The following is a 19,779-nucleotide window of genomic DNA, read 5'->3' on the forward strand; positions in this document are numbered from 1 at the left end:
CAAAACCCGTGTGCGGAGCAGTGGGAGACTCTGCTGTCCAGCGTCCGCTGCGAAGACCAACAAGGTCTGGTACAGCGAGCTCAACGGGCGGCAGTGGCCAGCGGAGCCCTAGACTGAGGGCAACCGACCACTGATTAGAGGCGGACGACTTCGACAGAGAAGGCTCCTGGGGGTAGAACCAAGACGTCTCTGAAGATGCCCCCAAACCGCAGGAAAAACCATTAGTGTAAATAAAGTTTTCCCTTCTCTTCCTTCCTTCCTTCCTCCAAAGAAATTCTAGCCGCCGCGGCCGGGATCGAACCCGCATCTTTTGGGTCAGCAGCCGAGCACCATAACCGCTGAGCCACCGCGGCGGCTCCACCCGAGGTGATTCCCTCCCCCTCTCCTGCACTATCAGAATCACTATCACCTCGCATTACAGGGCTAGCCACCCGAAAAACGCCTTTCCTTCTCCCCTGCGCTCACTTCAACGCTGAAGCTTCGACATATCGGAGGCGACACCATGATTTGGGAAACGACACTACTGCCGGTCGCAGTGAAATATACTGCACTCAGTGTTCTTGGATAGCTGCTAGTTTCTCTCGGAATCCGGAGAAATTTTATGGAAAGCAGCCATGGGAATTATTTCAGCTACTAACACTGCCGTCAAGTAAATAAAGCGTAGGCATGTGCCCCCTTTGTTTATGATTCAAATGTTCTCTCTCCTTGGAGATAGTCAGGTATGATCGCAAATGGGAGAGCCAACGCGCTCATCGGAGAGTGTCGGACGCTGGCGCCACAACTGCAAAGCAAAGCTCCAACTTTGGTCTTTATACTTACGACGGCGCCCGCGGGCCGCCACTGCGTTTTTCATTTTTAGCTGTGGTAGTTGTGCTTCATTGACTCCGTCAGACTGAGTAACCACTTACCTGAAAGAGCTTCCCTAAGAACAAGAAGACCGCCCGTTTCGTGGTTTAAAGCTTAGAAAACCAGACGCGGACCCATGCCATCGAGAGCTCGGATAGCTTCTCATACCAGCACCGAACATCGGCAAGCTGATTAGTTACGAGAGTTGAGGTGCGGGGTAGTTGGGCGATCAACATTCATCAACATTGGGTGTTTGATGAAACGGCGCAAGGGCGAGGTCGTAGATAGGAAAGGACAGGTTACTTGGTTTACTTTAAAACAAATGTTGAAACAGATGTTTCACTCCAACACTCTCAAAAACTTCTTTCGGGAAGAATTCGCATACCAAGTAGGAGCTGAAATATAAAAAAAGCAAGATAATTAACACTTTATATGAAACGACGATCTGCGTATTTGTGATTGAATGCGTAGAGCAACTATGAATTGGTAAATAAACCTCGAAAAAAAAATTGTCAGTGGTTTAGCTGTCGTTAAACCTGGAGCATTGCGAATGCAACAAGGAGAGACAGAGAGGCGATGGAGAGCGCGAGGCAGCGGCGGCGGCCCCGGCACGCTACCTACGCGCCGCTACTGCGCATGCGCAACTGGCGAGCGCGGCGGCGGCACCTCTGAGTCCCCCGTGCAGCGACGGCTGCGGCGCACCAGCTGTGCGCCATGTGACGTCACTGCTCCTCCCGCGTGCGCAGTATGGCCTTTCGTCAGCTCCGCGAAATGGCTCGGTGACTTACGTAGTGTTGCTTTAGCAAAAAAAGAGGGCGCCAGCGCTGGGAGCAGTGCTTTTGGAGCATCAGCGTGGACGCATCGGCTGCTGGTTCAGCTTTACCATATGATCGTGATAGTGAGGAAGACAGATTAAGTCGTCCAAAAGGACAGATGAAGTTAATTTCCTAATTGTGAGGAAATTATGCACCATTGGACCTAGTGGGAAAGAAAAATTCGCTTTTAATAGCTTAGAACAGGTTATTCCTCCGGAACCAAAAAGTTGGCAAGTTAGTGAATGTTTTGCATTTTGCACAGTGCGAAAAAATGAGGAAATACGCATACACCGCGTTTCGTGTGTGTGCGTGTTTCTTTCTTAGACCTCGTTTTTACGCGGTGTACAAAATGCAGTTCCAGCGGGGCTGAGCCCAATTATCTACATATAGATTCTCTGGCCTATAGAAATCAGCTTTACGAGCATTCTAATATTTTTACTGACATTCTAAAAACTGATTTACCACAAATGAGCTGATTAAATACTTCCGAACAAGTAATGCGGGGAAGTAAAAGAAACCTTCAGTTATTCTTTAATCTCTAAAGCAACTCAGATGTATGTAAAAAAACTGTCTACACCTCGCTATGAGCTCCAATTTTATGATCTTTCAGGAATGAATACTGAGTCCTAGTTCGCTCACAGACTTCGTAAGTTAGGCCGCGCAGAAAGCCAGACTCCACACTCTTTCCAGCGGCTTCTGTGCCTTTTAGGCGTCGGCATATATTACGAAACAAATTCCTCCCGTAGGTACGGAAGGGATTTATTAGATCCCTGGAGACGACGTTCGAGCGGCACAATTTTTTGAGCGCCGCGCTTTTGAGCGAACGCAGGGTGGTATGCCTCCCACAAGCATTGCACACACAATGGTCGACTCTGGTGCCGAACTTCACTGGAGGCCGCAGCACTTAGTGATAGTGATTCCGAGGAACAGTATATGCAGCGCTTGCGGACTGGTGCACAACCTTTGCGCGCTGTTTCCCTGCATGCATGTCCTGTGCGATTATTGTTCAGCGTAGTGCGGAGAGGAAGTTGGTAGCGTCTGCCCACTGGACGGCGCCAACGGCCTGGGAAAAAAGAGGTCAGCTGTAAGTAATGGCGCGCCGAAGAGCTTCTGAAAGTTGGTATGCGGGGAGGGTGCTGAAATTTAGTTTACAATGTGTGGTCACGTGTTGGTTTTCGGAGAAACTAGTTTGTACACCTCTCAATAGGATTTCTTGCTGCTCTTTTTTTTTACGGTATACGAATCCTCCACTACGCAAATATTATAAAATCTTTCGAGAGTACTGTACAGAGTACCGTAGTTAATCTAGTGTACCATGACCGTGGTTTACAGGCTCGCTTCTTCCAGGACGCAACATAGACAACAGCGCGGTACGTGGACCAGCAAAACTAAATTCAGCTTTGAAAAGAGTCAATTCTACCCCAAAAAGCTTATATTTGAAAAAAAAATTTGGCAGTGTTCGCTGATACATCCGATATAGCTATCGATTGCGTGAAAGTCACCTTCAACCATGCGATGCTTAATGGAATCAAATCCTAAAGCGCACGTCCACTTGATTTTTTTTCTCATCCCTTACCTCTCTGCGAAGCATCTCATCTGCAGGGCAGTCCCTCCAATCGACGTCCTCTTCCTGGAACTCGCACCCGTCCAGCGGGCAGATGTGTGAGGCCTGCGCAGCGCACTGCTTGTAGCAGGACTCGCACAGCACGTGCATGCATTGAAGGAATGCGCTCCTCTTGCGCACCAATCCACAGGCGCTGCACACCCTGTGCTGTGGAATAGGCTTGACGAAGAGTAGCGGCCGCCAGTCGAGTTCTGGAGAAAACCCCACAAGCGTGTACAGCGTGCCTCCTAGAGGAATCTTGTTCAACACGTCCGTTCGCTTCGCTTGGAAATGAAAGAACGTCCTCTTACGGCCCGCCGAAGTCCGCTCTGATTAGTTCTTACTTCGAGCCGTTGCCATGGAGACAATCGTAGAATGCGGCCTTTTATGTATACCCCGTTGATAACACGGCGGAGCTCGTGTGACGTGGGCTTTAGTAATTAGCTCTGTTCCGTTCTTCCTTTATCTCACTTCGTTGTCGGAAGGCGTGAAAGGTACAGAGGGCAAAACTCGTGTTTAGAATGAGCGAAGTGTGTCTTCCGCAGATCCCAAAGCAGCGGCGACCAGGAAAGCAAGAAATGAAGAAGAAATCCTACGATTTTAGCTTAAAATGCTTACATCCAGGTCATTTTTAATCAAATGCTATTGCTAGATACCACGTGTTCAGACTGAAACAAGCCCAGAACGTGTTCCAGACAACCGTTTTGCCCTCTGTACACTAAATTATTATCTTCAGACTGAAAAACAATTGAAGCATTTCAGCAGGAAAGCGTAACTTTCAAAAGAGGGGGTGGCGTGAGAACCTTTTTTCGGTTCGCGGATGAACAATAATGTCATTCAATACGCGCTCCATTTCTTACTAGGATATGGAAATAAGCCCATCTTCTAACCCCAGTAAAAAGCCTGGTAGCGAAATCATCAACTTCTTCAAATCGCCGTACAAGTTCACAGACGTCACAACGTCCCAATTCAGCTGTGATGTCAGCTTACGTGGTGCCCATTTTACACACACTTTCATGAAGAAGAACACATCATGAGTAATACAATGTGCTTAATCAATACCTAGGTCCAGAGCTCTGGCAGCTTCAACCAATTCGCTCACCGATTTTGAGGCGACAGCCTTTCCTGGCGCATGAGTGTCGTGGACGGAAGCTGTGACATAAGCTGGAGACGGAAATTGTCCGCAAAAGTGTCCGCACGAACTGCCAATCATAAGTTGTATGGTAATTAGAATAAAAAGTAAACGTTGATTAGCAACAGATTATGGCAGCGATGATGTTGATTTGATAATGATAGCTACTTATATAGTGCTAAATAGTCAGTGATAGGGCTAGAGATAGTGATACCTAGTAGGATAGTGATAGTTGGTGATAGCGATGATGATGATAGTGATGATGACAGAAATAAAAATCGGAAATGAAATAAAAAAACAAAAAATGGAAATTAAAACGGCAGGGAGAAAGACAGGAAAGGGAAAGGGTATCGCATTTCCGCTCTTTACAAGACTTAATTTCAATCCGGTAGTTTGCTTGATGACTAACTCTTCGTCAACTGCAAGGCTGTATGACGTCAAAACTCGAGATACTCGTCCCGTGCGAGGCCCGACGCTCAGAGACGTCGGGGAATTTTTCCATTTCCTTTTTCGCTGAGAGAGTTGCTGTTGTTGTATGTATGCATCACGCGTAACTTTGCTTCTACGTTGAGTTTCGGTCGATTTTATAGCGATAGCAGTAAAGTTCGTACACCCCTGGGGTGCAAAAATGAAATCTTCTGTAGTGGATTATAAGGCCGGCACATGGCGCAAACACCATTATAACATATAGGAATGAAAACAGTTTGCGATGAAACTAAAATTCATATAATATAAGAAACGAACCGGGGCCCTTGCGTAGTGGGTCAGGTAATTACCGCCAACGTTCCTGCCGCCGACAGCCATCGACGTTCGCTATGTTCCGAGTATTTTGGGAGCACAGGGCAAAAAAGTGGCTGTGGTTCAACTTCTCTAAGCCAGGAAAGCTCTGTTAAGCATGGTTAGCGACGGTTTAGCTTTGGTTCATCTTTATTGCTTCATGACTTCATGACCGAGAGCAAATCGTTTCAGCCAGAGCAAATCACGTGATGCCTAGCTTCCGTGCCTCCAGTGCAAGAGCCAGCCTCCAGAGCGGCGGCCGGGGCAGCGGTGGTGGTGGAGAAAACTTTTATTTGGCGGAATAGAGTTTGAGAGCCACAGAGTGGGCCCTCTACAAGGTCGGCGTCCCTAGTCCGGAGCACCATATGAAGAGGCTCCGTCTCTCGCCCGTTTCACCAGAGCCTTTTGGGACTCAAGCGAGGAGCAGTTGAGGAGGGCAGTCTCCCATGCCTCTCGGGATGGGGTAGCGGAAGGGGGGAGGTGGGGATTTGGAGTACATGCCCACACCATGTGGAAGATATCACAGGTCTCCCCAAAGTGCGGGCATCGCCCATCCATGTTAGGATCGTAATGTTCGATGATTGCAGCACAGAGTTGAGTACCTGTCTTCAGGCGCCTTAAAGTTCGCTCCTCCGTCTTACTCAGCCCCTTTTCAGGGGCCAGGTAAAGGCGGTGGTTGTCGTTGTAATGTGTTATGATTTCCCTGAACCGCAGCAGCGGCTGGTTTGTGTCCGATCCAGAAGAGCTGGGATGAAGAGCCCGGTGAGTAAGCGCTCGGGCACGCGCGTCAGCGGCCTCATTACCTCGTAAGCCCTGATGGCCAGGAACCCAAATGACTATTTCGGTGTTGGATCAGTGGCAGCCCGTCTTAGAATACAAGCGGCTAAGGGGGAGATCTCCCCTGCCAGGTAATGATCACATGCTTTTCGGGAGTACGTGATGATGATTCTGGAATTTGCGTGGGCGGCAGCAAGCGCTATCGCTGCTACCTCGGCTCGCATTGAATCGGCGCAGCGGCGTACGTGACTGTCAAGCCCGTAGCTATGGCGTCGATGGAGAAGAATATCGATGCACCTGTCACGCGCGATTTTGCACATGCGGCGCGTCCCGTTAGAGAGAGAGAGAGAGAGAAAACTTTATTTACAAAGGAATTCGGGGCACGCCCCAGGGTCCCCGCACGACCCCACTGCACTCAATTGTTTATGTTCTTGAGGTCCATAACACTGGCAGCACGGCCGGTGGCGATGGTCTGCACGGCCGGGTCCTCCGAATGCAGCAGGGTCTCCCAGTCCTCCCAGGTCTTGAGGTTCTCTAGGTCCCGCGGGGGAGGGTCCGCCGGGCAGAGGGAAAGGATGTGGAGGGAAGAAGCGAAGGGTTCTGGGCATAGGGCGCAAGCAGGAGTGGGGAAGGAGGGATGATAGTGGGTTAGGGTAAGGGGCGAGGGGAGAGTATGTGTTTGTAATCTGCGCCAGAGTGTTGCGTGTCTGTTATCTAGGGAGGGGTGGGGCGGGGGGTAGAGCTGGCGAGAGACTCTGTATGCCTGGGTCAGCTCACTGAATGAGTGCATGCGATCCTTCGTGAATCCCCGATCCGAGGCCACCTGAGCCCGGTTTAAAGAACCTCGGGCTAAAAGGTTGGCGGCCTCGTTTCCGGGATTCCCGGAGTGCGCAGGCACCCATATCAGCTCCACTTGGCGGGGCGGGGGTGCATCGGGCGAGTCCAGTATGCCAAAAGCAGGGACATGAACTCGGCCTCGAGCAAAATTTAGAATCGCAGTTTTAGAGTCAGTTAAAATATACCGGGCTTCCGTGCGGGTTATAGCAAGTGCAATGGCGGCTTCCTCTGCAGCCTCTGGGGACGTATCTGGAGGGAGAGGTAGTGTGAGGAGGGTGGATGAAGAGGAGTCCACCGCAGCTGCTGTCGCTTCATCACCCGTGCAGGCAGCGTCCACCCATACGGCGTGCGGCTGGGGGCCGTACGCTCGATGGAGTGCCTTCGCACGGGCTCTGCGGCGCTGCTCATGGTGGGACGGGTGCATATTCCTCGGGAGCGGCCTGATGAGAAGCTCTCGGTGAAGGGATCGTGGGATGGCGAGAAGGGTTGGGTCGTTGGCCGGTATTTTGATTCCCAGGGAGTCCAGGATATACCGACCTGTGGAAGTTTTTGTGAGCCTGATGTATTGGGCCTGTCGGTGGGCCTCCACCAGTTCCCCGATCGTGTTGTGGAGGCCCAGGCCTAGTAATCTGTCTGTGGGTGTGTTGAGGGGAAGATGAAGTGCTACCTTGAATGCCTTGCGAATCAAAGCATCCAAAGCGTTTATGTCATGTTTGGATAGTTGTAAGTATGGGGTAGTGTACAGTACACGGCTGAGGACAAAGGCATGAATGAGGCGACATAGGTCGCGCTCCTTCATGCCTCTATGATGTACCGAAACCCTGCGGATGAAGTGCGATATCGCGCCTGCAACCTGCTTGAGTTTCTTGAGGGTAGTGGTGTTTTTGCCATCGTTCTGGATGTGCAAGCCCAATACACGGAGGGTGCCAACCTCAGGTACCGGGTAACCATTCAATTCAATGACAATGGGGGAGCGGGGACAGCGGTGGTTCTTAGGCCGGATGAGGAGCAGTTCGGACTTCTCTGGGGAGCAAGATAGTCCGATGGTCCGTGCGTAATTTTGGGTGAGGGTGGCTGCTTCCTGTAAGGTGTTCTCTATGTCGCCGTCACTGCCGTGGGTGGTCCACAGGGTGATATCGTCGGCATAAAGAGTGTGCTTGAGGTGGGGAATAGTTGCCAATTTCCGGGCGATGGGTATGAGGGTTATGTTAAAGAGAAAGGGGGAAAGGACGGACCCTTGAGGGGTGCCGATACTCTGAAGTGTGTAGGAGGTGGAAGACAGAGGCCCGAAGTGTATCTCAGCCGTGCGGTCAGTCAGGAATGCTTGAATGTAGGCATACGTGCGCACACCCACATTCAATGGGGATAGAGCAGTCATGATCGCCTGATGTTCAATGCGATCAAAAGCTTTGGAGAGATCCAAAGCTAAGACTGCCTTGGTGTGACCTGGAAGAAGCGGGTCAAAAAGGTCGTGTGTGAGTTGCAGCATGGCATCCTGTGCGGATAGATGAGGGCGGAATCCCACCATGCTATGTGGGTAGATATTGTTGTCCGCCATGTGACTTGTGAGTCTCGCTAACACAACATGCTCGAGGAGCTTCCCGAGGCATGAGGTTAGCGAAATCGGGCGAAGGTTTTGAATGGTGAGTGGTTTGTTGGGTTTTGGTATAAATATTACCTTCGCGTGGCGCCAGGACTGCGGGAGGTTACCCTCCCTCCAGCACTGGTTGAAGTATTTCGTAATGTGGGTGATCGATTGGTCATCCAGATTACGGAGCATGGAGTTTGTGATGTGCGGAGTTGGCGCGGAAAGTCAGGAGGGCCGCTCTGACTTCCGTCCCCGTGATGTCGGTGTCGAGTGTTGGATTTTCTTGTCCTGTGTAGTGCGGTAGAGGTATGGCGCCGCCTGGAGATGTGTACATGGTTTGAAGTGTGTCTAGAAGGGTTTCGGGATCGTCAATGTGTTCATGTGTGAGGCGTGTCACGTGGTGCTGTGCTGCTGATTTGGTGCGTGTGGGGTCAATGAGGTGTCGGAGGAGTTGCCATGCACGTTTGCTGGACAGGTTTCCGGCGATGCCGTCACATATCTGTCCCCAGTTGGATCGACAGAGCTCCTCAGAGTGCTGTTGGATTTGTGTCTGCAGCGCGGCCAGCCGCTTTTTAAGCGTTCTGTTGTGTTTGTTGCCTTTCCAGCGTTCCAGGATGCTGTGATAAGCCTCCCAGAGGTGGGCTAGGCGTGTGTCAAGGGTCGGTGTTTCGGTTGTAGTTTCAATGTGTCGTGTGTTGTGGTGAACGTCATGCTTGAGTGATTGCACCCATGCATCGATGTCTGCGATGGGAGTGTCTGGGAGGGCGGTGCGTGCAGCGCGAAAGGCATCCCAGTTAATGAGTTCGTGTGTCATATTTGCGTGACGGGGTGGTTTGTATGGGACAGTGATTTGTATAATGTAATGATCACTGCCCAGTGTATGTTGTGTTCTGTTCCAGGTAACGCCGCGGATACAGCGGCTCAGCGTCAGGTCCGGACTGGTGTCCATGCTGACACTGTTGCCGATCCGCGTAGGCCTCTGAAACGTGTTGTGCACAGTGAGTTGGAGGTTCTGCAGGAGCAGCCAGAGCCTGCGACCTCGATGTGTCGTGGTTGTGTATCCCCAGTCAGTATGCTGACTGTTGAAGTCCCCACCGATGAGTAGGGGATGTTTCCCTGCTAGATGGTGTAGCTTTCGCAGAAGTGATTCTAGCGGGGCCATCGGCAGGGACGGGGGGTGGTATATGTTTGCTATAAATATAGAAGGAAGTGAATGTGTGTGATGTATAATTTCCGTGATCACGCAGGGCGTCTCAGACGTAATGTGATGAGTTTTGTAGGTGAGGCTGCGGTGGATGAGTGTGGACGCCCTGGGTGTGTTAGTGGTATCCGAGTGTGTAGATGTGTAGCTGGGGAGGGTTGCTCGGTGTGCAGTCTCCTGGAGAAGAAGTATGTGGGGCGTGGGTGTGATGGTGGGAAGGAGAAGTTGCAGAGGTGCGCGCTTTGCCCGGAAGCCGCGGCAGTTCCAAGTTATAATGGGGAGATAATTAGTGTTCCCCCCCGCCATATTGGATGGTGGGGGGATTGAGGAGGGTATTAAGACGGGTGTCAATTGGTATGTGTGGCTCAGGGAAGTAGTTTTGTGCTTGTGGAGGTAGGATGGGGGGAGTGGAGGGGGTTTGAAGTTGGGTGAAGCGATGGGTAAGATTATGCTCCAAGAGCTCCATCATCTTGGTAAGCATAGCGTTCATGCGCTGCTCAAGTTTTTCGGTGAGGGCGGCGGCAAGGTGATTGAATCTGGCCTCGAGGCGGGCGTCTAGCTCCTTTAGTTTATGGTCAAATTTTGCTTCGAGTGCTGCTAATTTAGCGTCTATTTCTGGGGGCACGGGAGGGGGTGTGGCGTCTGTGGTGCGCTGTTTCTTTGCAGGAGGGGTGCTCGAAGTGTCTGTGGATGATGAGCTCGAATTAATGACAGGGGGTGCGGGTTGAGGGGGCATGGAGGGGGCGGGGGTGCTTAGGAGAGAGGAAAGGCGGCTTACCTCGTCACGCAAGGCCTTGAGTTCCTGGTCTCTCGGGTCTGCTTGGGAGGACTGGGGTGGCGGGGGTTGACGGGTGGTTTTGCCGGAAACGCGGTCTGCCCAGGTGAGACGCGTGGCGTTCTTGCTGCCATTCTGCCGGCTTGTAGAAGGCGACCGGGAAGCCGTCGAGCTGCGTCTGCTGGCTGTGCCTGGTTGATCGCAGCGGGAAAGCCGCGATGTACCCGGAGGAGAGAGAGCGTTCTTCGGGGACGCTAGTTTGCGGCCCCCTCCCTTGCAGTTCCCGGTGCCGGTCATATGAGGGCCTCCGCAGAGAATGCAGCTGAGGGTGCATGAGGGCGCATCTTCCTTTGGGTGGGACTGCCCACAGCGGGGGCACTTATGGGATCTTGGGTGGACACACACGTCTTCCCGGTGACCAGGGACGCGGCAGTTTGTGCAGGCGTCTATATGCCCTCGATAGGGTGTGCACCTGTGGAGGGCTCCTCCATAAAGGACGGCGCGTGGGACAGGTCCAGCCCGGAAAGTTATTAAGATGGAACGCGTGGAGCCCATTCGGCGGGCGTCCACGATGAGGGCGTCTGGGTTGCCGGTGAGCAGGTCTTGCAGGAGCTCTGACGGGGTCTCATTCCAATAAGCATTGGAGATGACTCCGCGTACTGCTCCGTCCGGCGGGGCTATGTAAGGTGCTACGGCGAATTCCTTGCCTTGGTGTGTGATGGTGTTCACCCGAACCAGAGCGAGCGCGTCATCCTTTAGGGGCGTGCTTACGGTGCAGGTGTTGTTGACCGGGTGTACCCTGATTTGGGTACGCGCTGGCTCCTTAAGCTGGGACGCCGCTTGGAGGATGGCCTCTCGTAGTTGTCAGGGTGGAAGCAGGTCCAGCTGCAGCCCGCCTCGTGATCTAAAAACGATCTTGTAATCTGCAGCAGGAAGCGGTGGCTGCTGCCGCGAACGCTGCGCAGCTGTGCGCGTTGCTTGCAGGTGCGCTGACTTTTCAAGGCATGGAGACTTGGGGGTACCGGTAGCAGAGGCTGCGCCCTCCTGGCGTCGGGTTGTTGAAAGGACGTCCTTGGAGCGAGCAGGCACACTAAGAATGTGCGTCCAGACCCTTGGGTCGTAGTCGTTGGGGTTAAGAACCTCTCCCTGCACCTGCACCTCCATGATGGCGTTGGTGGCGGAAGCGTCCGTCGGAGTAGGCCTAGCTCAGGCGGAGAGGTCACAGAGAAGAAAGGGCCGTGGGTGCCCGAAAAAGGGCGTAGGCGGGCCAAAAATTGATGGCGTGCAGCGCTCACATTCGCAGATCCGTGGGTGGTGAAATTTTGGCTGATGATGCTGGCGATTGGCGAATTCCGCTGTCTTTGTGCGGAGCCGATGTGGGTCAAATCTAGGAGCCAGATGACCTTCAGTCTCAGCATGGGAGGAGCAGCTTTTCGCTCTAATAAGAAGAGCCCTAACGAACGGCTTTGAAGCAGTTCCTTCGTGATGCTCTGTGTTCCTGCTAAATGCAAATTTGCCTTTGAAGAATTAAATACGAACTTCATGCGCTATTGGTGTGTAGGCACTAATCCGGTGAGTACCAACCCCGAGCAATATCGTCCACTGTCTGTTCCCTAGACGTTTCGCAGCTGGCCTAGCGTGAGCGTTCCGTCTCGCCGTACTGGGATTGGGATTGGGATTGGGGTAAACTTTATTTGTGCCTGCAGTTGGACGCTCGCGCGCCCCGACGAGGGCCTACGTCGTCTACGAGGCTGCCGTTACTCGGCGCGGGTCTCCGCTCGCCGTTGCCGGCTCGCTGGATCCTTGCCTTTCGAGCGCCCCGAGGACCTGCTGGACGGCCCATAGCTGTTGGTCATGGTCGTTGCTCTTCGCGGCTGCCTCCAGCCGCGGCGGGATTGTTCCTGATCTTGCTTCCTTTGGATTTTTTATGCAGTCCCACAGGATGTGCGTGTGATCTGCCGGCTCCCTCCGGCAGACTCTACACGTATCGGTCGGGTAGGTCTCGGGGTACATGCGATGCATCAGTCTCGGGCTCGGTAGCGATCCGGTCTGGAGCTGTCTCAGTAGTACCGCCTCCGCTCGACTCAGCCTCGGGTGCGGGGGTGGGAGAGTCCTGCGAGCCAGGCGGTAGGCCTTCGTGATTTCGCTGTAGTCGGTCATGCGGTCCTTGGCTCCGAACCACGTCGGACGGTGTGTTGCCGGGGCGCGGTTGGTTAGCGCTCGCGCCGCTGCATGTGCCGTCTCATTGTGGTTCGCACTGCGTTCCGACGCGTCGCCCGCGTGCGCCGGAAACCACTTGATTCTTACTCTTCTGTCTTGCAGTTTAGTCGCTCGTAGTACGCGCTCGGCCTCCCTGCAGACTTGGCCTTTGGCGAAGTTTCGCACCGCCTGTCTCGAGTCACTCAGCACCGTGTAGCAGTCTGCGTCGGCAATGGCCAGGGCGATGGCCACCTCCTCCGCTTGTTCCGCTCCGGCGCCTCTCACGCTCGCTGCCGTCCTCGTGGCGCCGGTCGACGCCTGTATGACGACCGCTGCGAAGGCGTTCCGTTGGTATTCGGCCGCGTCCACGTACCGCGCGTGCTCGTCGTTGGCGTGCAGGTCGATGAGAGCCTTGGCCCTCGCCGCTCTTCTTTCCTTGTTATACTCGGGGTTCATGTTCTTGGGTATGGGGTCGATTCTGGTCTGGCGTCGGACCTCTTCGGGGACGGGGAGCTTCGTCTGCGCGTCGTTCGAGTGTCCTATTCCCAGGTCGTCCAGTATCTTCCTCCCGGCTTTGGTCGTGGACAGCCGCTCCAGTTGAGAGGTCCGTTGCGCTTCGGCTATTTCTTCGAGCGTGTTGTGGATCCCGAGTTGTAAGAGGCGGGTCGTGCTCGTGGACTCGAACAGGCCCAGCGCCGCCTTGTACGCTCTCCTGATGATTACGTTAATTTTGTTGCGTTCGTGTTGCAGCCATCTATGGTAGGCTGCAACGTACGCGACGTGGCTGATGATGAAGGATTGGACGAGCCTGATTAGGCTCTCCTCTCTCATGCCAGCCTTCCGGGAAGTGACTCTTTTGAGGAGTCGCATAGCGTTGGCCGCTTTTGCCGTGAGACGGGCGATGGTTTCGCCGTTTCTTCCATGCTTTTCGATGACCATGCCTAGGATCCTGATTTTGCTGACCTCGGGGATCACGTTGCCGGATTTGGTTACGATTCTGATTTTTTCGCATTCGCGTTGTCTGGTCTTGCATCTGCCATTGTTGGTAGGTGGGAGTATGAGGAGCTCCGATTTGCTCGGCGAACATCTCAAGCCGGTGCCTTCCAGGTGGTCTTCTATCGCGTCGACGGCTGCTTGCAGAGCGCCCTCGATGTGGGCGTCACTGCCGCCGGTCACCCACAGTGTGATATCGTCCGCGTAGATGGTGTGCCTGACGTCTTCGATGTCCGCGAGCTTCTCGGCCACTCCGATCATTACCAGGTTGAACAGCATCGGCGAAATGACCGATCCCTGCGGTGTGCCGGTGCTCCCGAGCTTCTTCCTCTCATCGTCGTCGTATACGTGCACAAATCCGTGCTTTCACACCGATTTGAATGTCGTGAACATTCTCTGTAGTTTTTATTTACCAACGAACCGACCATAACTAATGTCGTCACCGCAACTCCAAACGGGGAAGAAAGGAAGAAAATGGCGAACCCGTGAGCAGCTTGTCGCCATTCGCGGAAGCGTTATCATCGACATGGTTATCTAGCTCTCAGCGCTGCTGCTGCGCAGAAATCTCCTTATCTCAATTTCTCTTTATTTTTGTTCCTATCGCCAACGGTACAACGCTACGTGCCTTGCCGCTCATCGCTGTTGCTTGTATGACCTTTGCCTAGTTCCCCGTAACTGCATCGCGGTACCAGGAGTGATGATGTTTTAACTACGCTGGTATTGGTTTTTGATTTTCGCATATTATATGGTTTACTGTACTGTGCACACATTGACTCATGACATTTAGTATACGTGCGTGTATTTTGAGAGCGCGAGCGCCCGCGCGCCACTGGAGAGTGGCATCTGAAACTCGTTGCAAGCCCGCGCTGCCACATCGCCTCTGTTTTATGTGTGTTTACTTCACACCATTGGACACCTTGCACGCTCTTCGACCGAGCGAAGCCCGCTGGCAGTCTGGATACCGCAGTCTTTTGTGTGAAAGTGAAAATTGGTTTTTAGGAAAGGAAATGACGCAGTAGCTGTCTCACATATCTCGGTGGACACCTGAACCGCGCCGTAAGGGAAGGGATAAAAGAGGGGGTCAAAGAAGAAAGGAAGGAAGAGGTGGCGTAGTGGAGTGCGCCGGAATAACTTCGACCACCTGGGGATCATTATAACGTGCACCGACATCGCACAGCACACGGGCGCCTTTATCGTTCCGCCTCTATCGAAACGCGGCCGCCGCGGTCGGCTTCGATTTCGGGTACTCCGGCTTGTATGATAAATTACGGCAACCACGACTGCATAGTAAAACGGCCTAGTAAGAACTGAAACAATAGACACCTTTAGCATACCGTGTATCGTTTTACCGTTGCCGTTACCGGAGTATCGGGATCCGCGCACCACCGCTGAGCACGCGCTGATTGGTTCCGACGCTGCGGGCGCGAGCACAGCTGTCGGATATGTGGCGCCATCGGGCGCCGTCCAGGCAATTTGAGCATGAGCATTGGCTGCGCGTGGGCCCCCGGTACTCCGGTACCGGTAGCACGGTACACGGTATGCTAAAGGTTGGTTGGTTGGTTTATGGGGTTTAACGTCCCAAAGCGACTACGGGTATGAGAGACGCCGTAGTGGAGGGCTCCGGAAATTTCGACCACCTGGGGTTCTTTTACGTGCACTGACATCGCACAGTACACGCGCCTCTATGAATTCTCCTCCAAAGAAATTCCACTGCCGCGGCCGGGATCGAACCCGCGTCTTTCGGTTCAGCAGCCGAGCACCGTAACCACTCAGCCACCGCGGCGGCCGGTATGCTAAAGGTGTCTAATAGCAACACCGACGCGTTACTATTGGTAGAGCGGTTGTACAGCTGTGATAAAACTCTCTATTAGCTCTGAATTGATATATCTTTTCAATCTTGACTACGATGCTTTAGTACAGAATTTAAGGCCGAATATACGCAGCAGAAAGCATTGTATACTTGTGGAACGAGCCATGACTGAAATGAATTTGCTGTAACAAACTCATTATTGTGCTTGTGTCACACAGCATCACTGTCACGCCTATTTCTGCTTTGAAAGTTCTTTTCATGTCCTTGAAATACGAGGCGATAACCCTTCTGCATTCTAGGAATTCATTCTATTTACACCAAAATAATTTCATTTGCTACTAACTTTTTTTAAATAATTGTTCGTACGAACTAAAAACTTACCACTTTCCTTCCACAAGTGTCAGTAAATGTCAATTCAAGCAGCGGTAAAGAATATGGTCGTAAATGTTCTCTTATGGATATTACATTTTTGTCCTCCCTCTAAAATGCGAAAGCAGTGAGGCACGCATTCAGACAACTGAAATTAACAAACCCACTCGTTGTGCTCGGCTAAGAGAATGTGATATCAGAGTTGTGCCTGTTGACATTTGGGTACGAAGCCAGGTGCAGCAACAATGTTAGTCCAATGACATAGAATAAGTGCGGCTGTAGTTGTGAAGTGCCAAAAGACACTTTATTCTACACACCTGTATTGCCTTTTTTTCTTCAAACAAAGAAAACGAGATATCGATGGGTATGAACGGTCCTGGAAGAACCAGAAGAACGCTGAAAACCACACGGCGGACGCAGAACTGATTACCCAAGCCTAGCCAGCCGCGGACTGCACGGAGCTATCAGGGAGAGTGTGTATAGCCACGGTTTAGCGATTGTCCCCATGACGACGCCTTAGAAAAAAAGAGATAAGAGCGGGCTTTGGCGGTGTGCATGAGGAAGTACCAAGGTAGATATACCATGCTAGCGAAGGCTCCATAGACGCCCATTGGTCCAAAAAATGGCGGCTCATGGGGCACTCCAGCGCCCCCATTTCGGGGGGCAACCTACGTGTGAGTGACGTTAAATGACGTCACGCATACGTATGCTTTTGGCGCGAATTATAAAGTGGTCTTTTTATAGAACCCGCATTTCTCAGCACGCACCAACCTTTGCCAGTCAAATGTGCTCGCGTTCCTGCTAGTTATGGCCTTGTTAATGTACAATTGGGAACTCAATGAAAGTGACTGGCAAAGAAGGCAGTAAAGGCAGCAACACTTTCAGACGCTGGCTAAGGATGCATGATTCGTAGTGGAAACCTTGGTGAAAATACTGGTGCCAGCACTTTCGAGTACATCAAGGTATGATGCACAAAGCACAGGCTCAAGTGCACAGTTTGCAATACAGTGTACGGCAAGTATGGTTTTCATTTTCATGGTTTATTACGGCAACCAAACAAATACAGTAATAAAGCACGCCAACAAAAAATGCGCGTCACAGGCAGCTCAAGCAGTAGTTTTTTTAAGCTGGCTATTCATCTCAATGTTCACTGTGCGGATAGGAAAAAACCCTGAAGTTCCACGAGCGTTGCCAAGTAGGAAATTGAAAAGTATAGAAAACAATGCTACGACAGCAGCTATGTTTACACCTGCATGACAATATTAAAAACAAGTTTTAGCATCAACAAATCTACTCAACGCTAGAGCATTACGCCATACATAGGGCCTGCGCACAACCTCGAGACCTCATTCTTGTCGCTAACCGAAGTAATTTGAAGCAATTTTAATCGAAATAAAATATACATGAAGTGCAGTTTAAAGTGAAGTGCAAGGACATTCAATACACCACTCCTTCCTCGAGTAGGCACAGTATCGAGACGCAGCTATCCTGGCCGCAGATACACAAACAGTTCCAAGTGCTTGGAAGAAGCCCTCAGGTCTCGCAGCTGGCACGGCGTCTTCTCCAGGCTGAGTGTGGTGTCTGGTTCAGACCAGACGCATGACACCGGACCACGCAAGCGCAGTATGCAGAAACACTCTCCTTTATTCGTCACAGTGAAGCCACTTATATAGGAAATCATATTGAATGACGATGACGATGTGATCACTGAAAGAAACAAAACTGAAACAAGAAAGAATACAACATCGCCTCCCGCTTGAAAATACAACATAGTAATTTGCAACAACCAAAATAACACGAACTAAACACTTATTGTTCAGGTAAAGAAAACCCAAATCTTTCTACAGGTCGGCGTACCCTAGTGCTTCGACGCAAAGGTTGCTCCACCGAATCTTCTAAAGGAGCAACCACTTCTTCAGTAACTTGTTTCCGGCAATCGCAACAATTCACCCTGTTCAGCGCCTGCACGGCTTTCAGGCCCAGCGGTACCCGAGTAGTGATGAGGCAATTCCCATGCCCATTGTTCTATTGTCTGCGGTTGATTGCAGGGAACCCGAACTGGTTTAGACGCGTTCCAGCAACGACCGTCGCTCATCAAAAAGCTATTTTTGCCTTTTCTGCCGACAATCTTGAAAGGTCCCATGTAATTTACCGACGCTTTCCCACCACCTGCTGGCTTGCGTACACGAAAGAAGTTCCCTACTCTAAAGGCTGGTCTTTTCGCACCTCGCCTCCTGTCCGTATACTGTTTTGCATACATCTGTTTCGCCTTCACAATTCCTGGGTGACCTTCGTGCGCAAAACCAACCAGGAGCGAGGTTAATTCACTCGGAACAACTACCTGCTCGCCGCGCATCAAAAGGCCATCAACGAAAGAAAGCTCTTCTCGCACGTTAAAGTACGGCATTACTTCTGCTGGCAAAGCTTTTCTAGGCGCCCAACCATGTACCACGTGCACAACAACCTGCTGCAGTGTGCTGTCTACAGCAGTGGCCACCTGCAGCCGTTCCTTTGTTAGGCACTCTGATACAACGGACACAATTTCTTCCTGCATCGTCTGCTACGAATCAGTCAAGAGGTAGGCGTGACAGCGCATCGGCCACGACATTTTGCGATCCCTTTTGGTACTCTATGTCGAAATTATAATACAAAAGTCGAGCTGACCATCTGGATATACGCAAAGGTCGGCGTCCTGTACCGGCAGCTGAAAGTAACGTCACCAGTGCCTGGTGGTCCGTACGTAACAAAACTTTTCTACCCCACAAGAGTGGCAACGCTTGTTCCTCGCCGGACATGCAGTCGAGTTAGCCATATGCGATGACGAGCCGCACCTGTAGCAACTTCCTTGCTCAGAGTCTGACCTTTTTCGCACATCTTGAATCTTGTTCACAGTGCTATGCGCGAATTCCCCGAGCTCTTGTTGTGTTTGCTCAATTGGCTTCCCGATGTCAACAGCACGCTGCAATGTAAGCGAAGACCCTTCATAAAGCATGCGTTCACGTGTTGTTCGTGACGAAGTGTCTTCCAGTAATTGGTCTCGAATCATGCTATCGGTAGCACTGCCAAAATTGCAAGTAGACGCAAGGTTGCGGCAGAACTGCACCCACGTTTTGCACCTGGACATGATGCAGCGTCCACGTTATAGAACTGCACCCAAATGAATACCATATACTCCAAACGTCAATACGCCAAGACTCCTTTCACCTAAATGAAGTACGTTATAACTATGGCAGAAAATGCTCGCGCCAAGCCTCCAAGCCTCAGAGTGCGGTTACGCTCGCCTGATACCACGAGGCTAGCTGCTTTTCTATGCTCAAAGAGTGACGAGAGCGATGCAGCGAAATGAGTTTAAAACTACATTGACGGTCATGTATACGTAGAACGGCAATAACTACTACTGGCCGAATTCAGTTAAGGCACAGTCAATGCGGCGCACATACACATGGTTGAATTTCGATGCTGTCAGTTGCGAGGGGATCCTCAAATTGGCTTCACGGTGCTGCAAAACCCATTAATGTCATGCTCAGAGCTGTTAGGCAGCGCAGTTGGTTTTAAATTGACCATGCGGCAAGTAGATGGCACGTGCTTGCTCATGAGAGCCCGGTGTCAATTTCACGTTGGTGACAGTCGGCTGCACGAAACTAGCTACAAATAAGACAAATGATTTGTGTCTTCTGTACATCTTATGACGGCAAGTGCGTGCCCTGCAATTTGCTAAAATATCCCGATAACATGAAGCCAAGTGCGTATGAAACGGTTACAGCTACGATAGGCGTGGAAAGCCCGACAAAAGCATATCTAGAGCAGACGACAACGGCAACAGCTCACCTGCGAAAGTCCAGCGGGAAGCGGTGTAGTCTTGGTAAGACACCCACGGTACAACCCACGTTGCCACAATGTGCCACGGAGCAAGGTTTCTTCACATGCGGCAAGCTCATCTTGAAATGCAGAGCTAAGCGCTTGAAGCGATGAGCGCGAAGCCTCGGGAAAAGGTTTCGCACTGGCCGTACACCGAAGGAAACGCTGCAGCGGTGCAGCGGGGTGCAGATCTTGCCAA

At 51.8% G+C, this 19,779-nt stretch overlaps 1 protein-coding gene across 1 annotated transcript; it reads right to left on the bottom strand.

Annotated features, from left to right (window-relative positions):
* Nucleotides 1-1,850: 1,850 nt before the first annotated feature.
* Nucleotides 1,851-18,276, bottom strand: LOC149329527 (uncharacterized). The gene is made up of 3 exons (XM_089559260.1): nucleotides 18,165-18,276; nucleotides 3,238-3,593; nucleotides 1,851-2,724 (listed from the first exon to the last, which is right to left on the bottom strand). The coding sequence occupies exons 1-3, from the start codon at nucleotides 18,274-18,276 to the stop codon at nucleotides 2,668-2,670; spliced, it is 525 nt and encodes a 174-aa protein (XP_089415386.1). The 3' UTR covers nucleotides 1,851-2,667.
* Between the last annotated feature and the right edge of the window lie 1,503 nt (nucleotides 18,277-19,779).

This window comes from Amblyomma mixtum, chromosome 9 (assembly GCF_055824585.1).
Source record: "Amblyomma mixtum isolate Tamu chromosome 9, ASM5582458v1, whole genome shotgun sequence".
Taxonomy (NCBI): Eukaryota; Metazoa; Arthropoda; class Arachnida; order Ixodida; family Ixodidae; genus Amblyomma; species Amblyomma mixtum.

What these genes read in the sequence shown, in the direction of transcription:
- LOC149329527 (XM_089559260.1), bottom strand. Translation starts at nt 18,276, where the DNA reads ATGCAGGAAGAAATTGTGTCCGTTGTATCAGAGTGCCTAACAAAGGAA. An exon ending in TGTTGTGCACGTGGTACATG is followed by an intron (nt 3,594 to 18,164) that starts GTTGGGCGCCTA and finishes AGAACTAATCAG; the next exon opens with AGCGGACTTCGGCGGGCCGT. An exon ending in ATGAGATGCTTCGCAGAGAG is followed by an intron (nt 2,725 to 3,237) that starts GTAAGGGATGAG and finishes CTTTTTTCCCAG; the next exon opens with GCCGTTGGCGCCGTCCAGTG.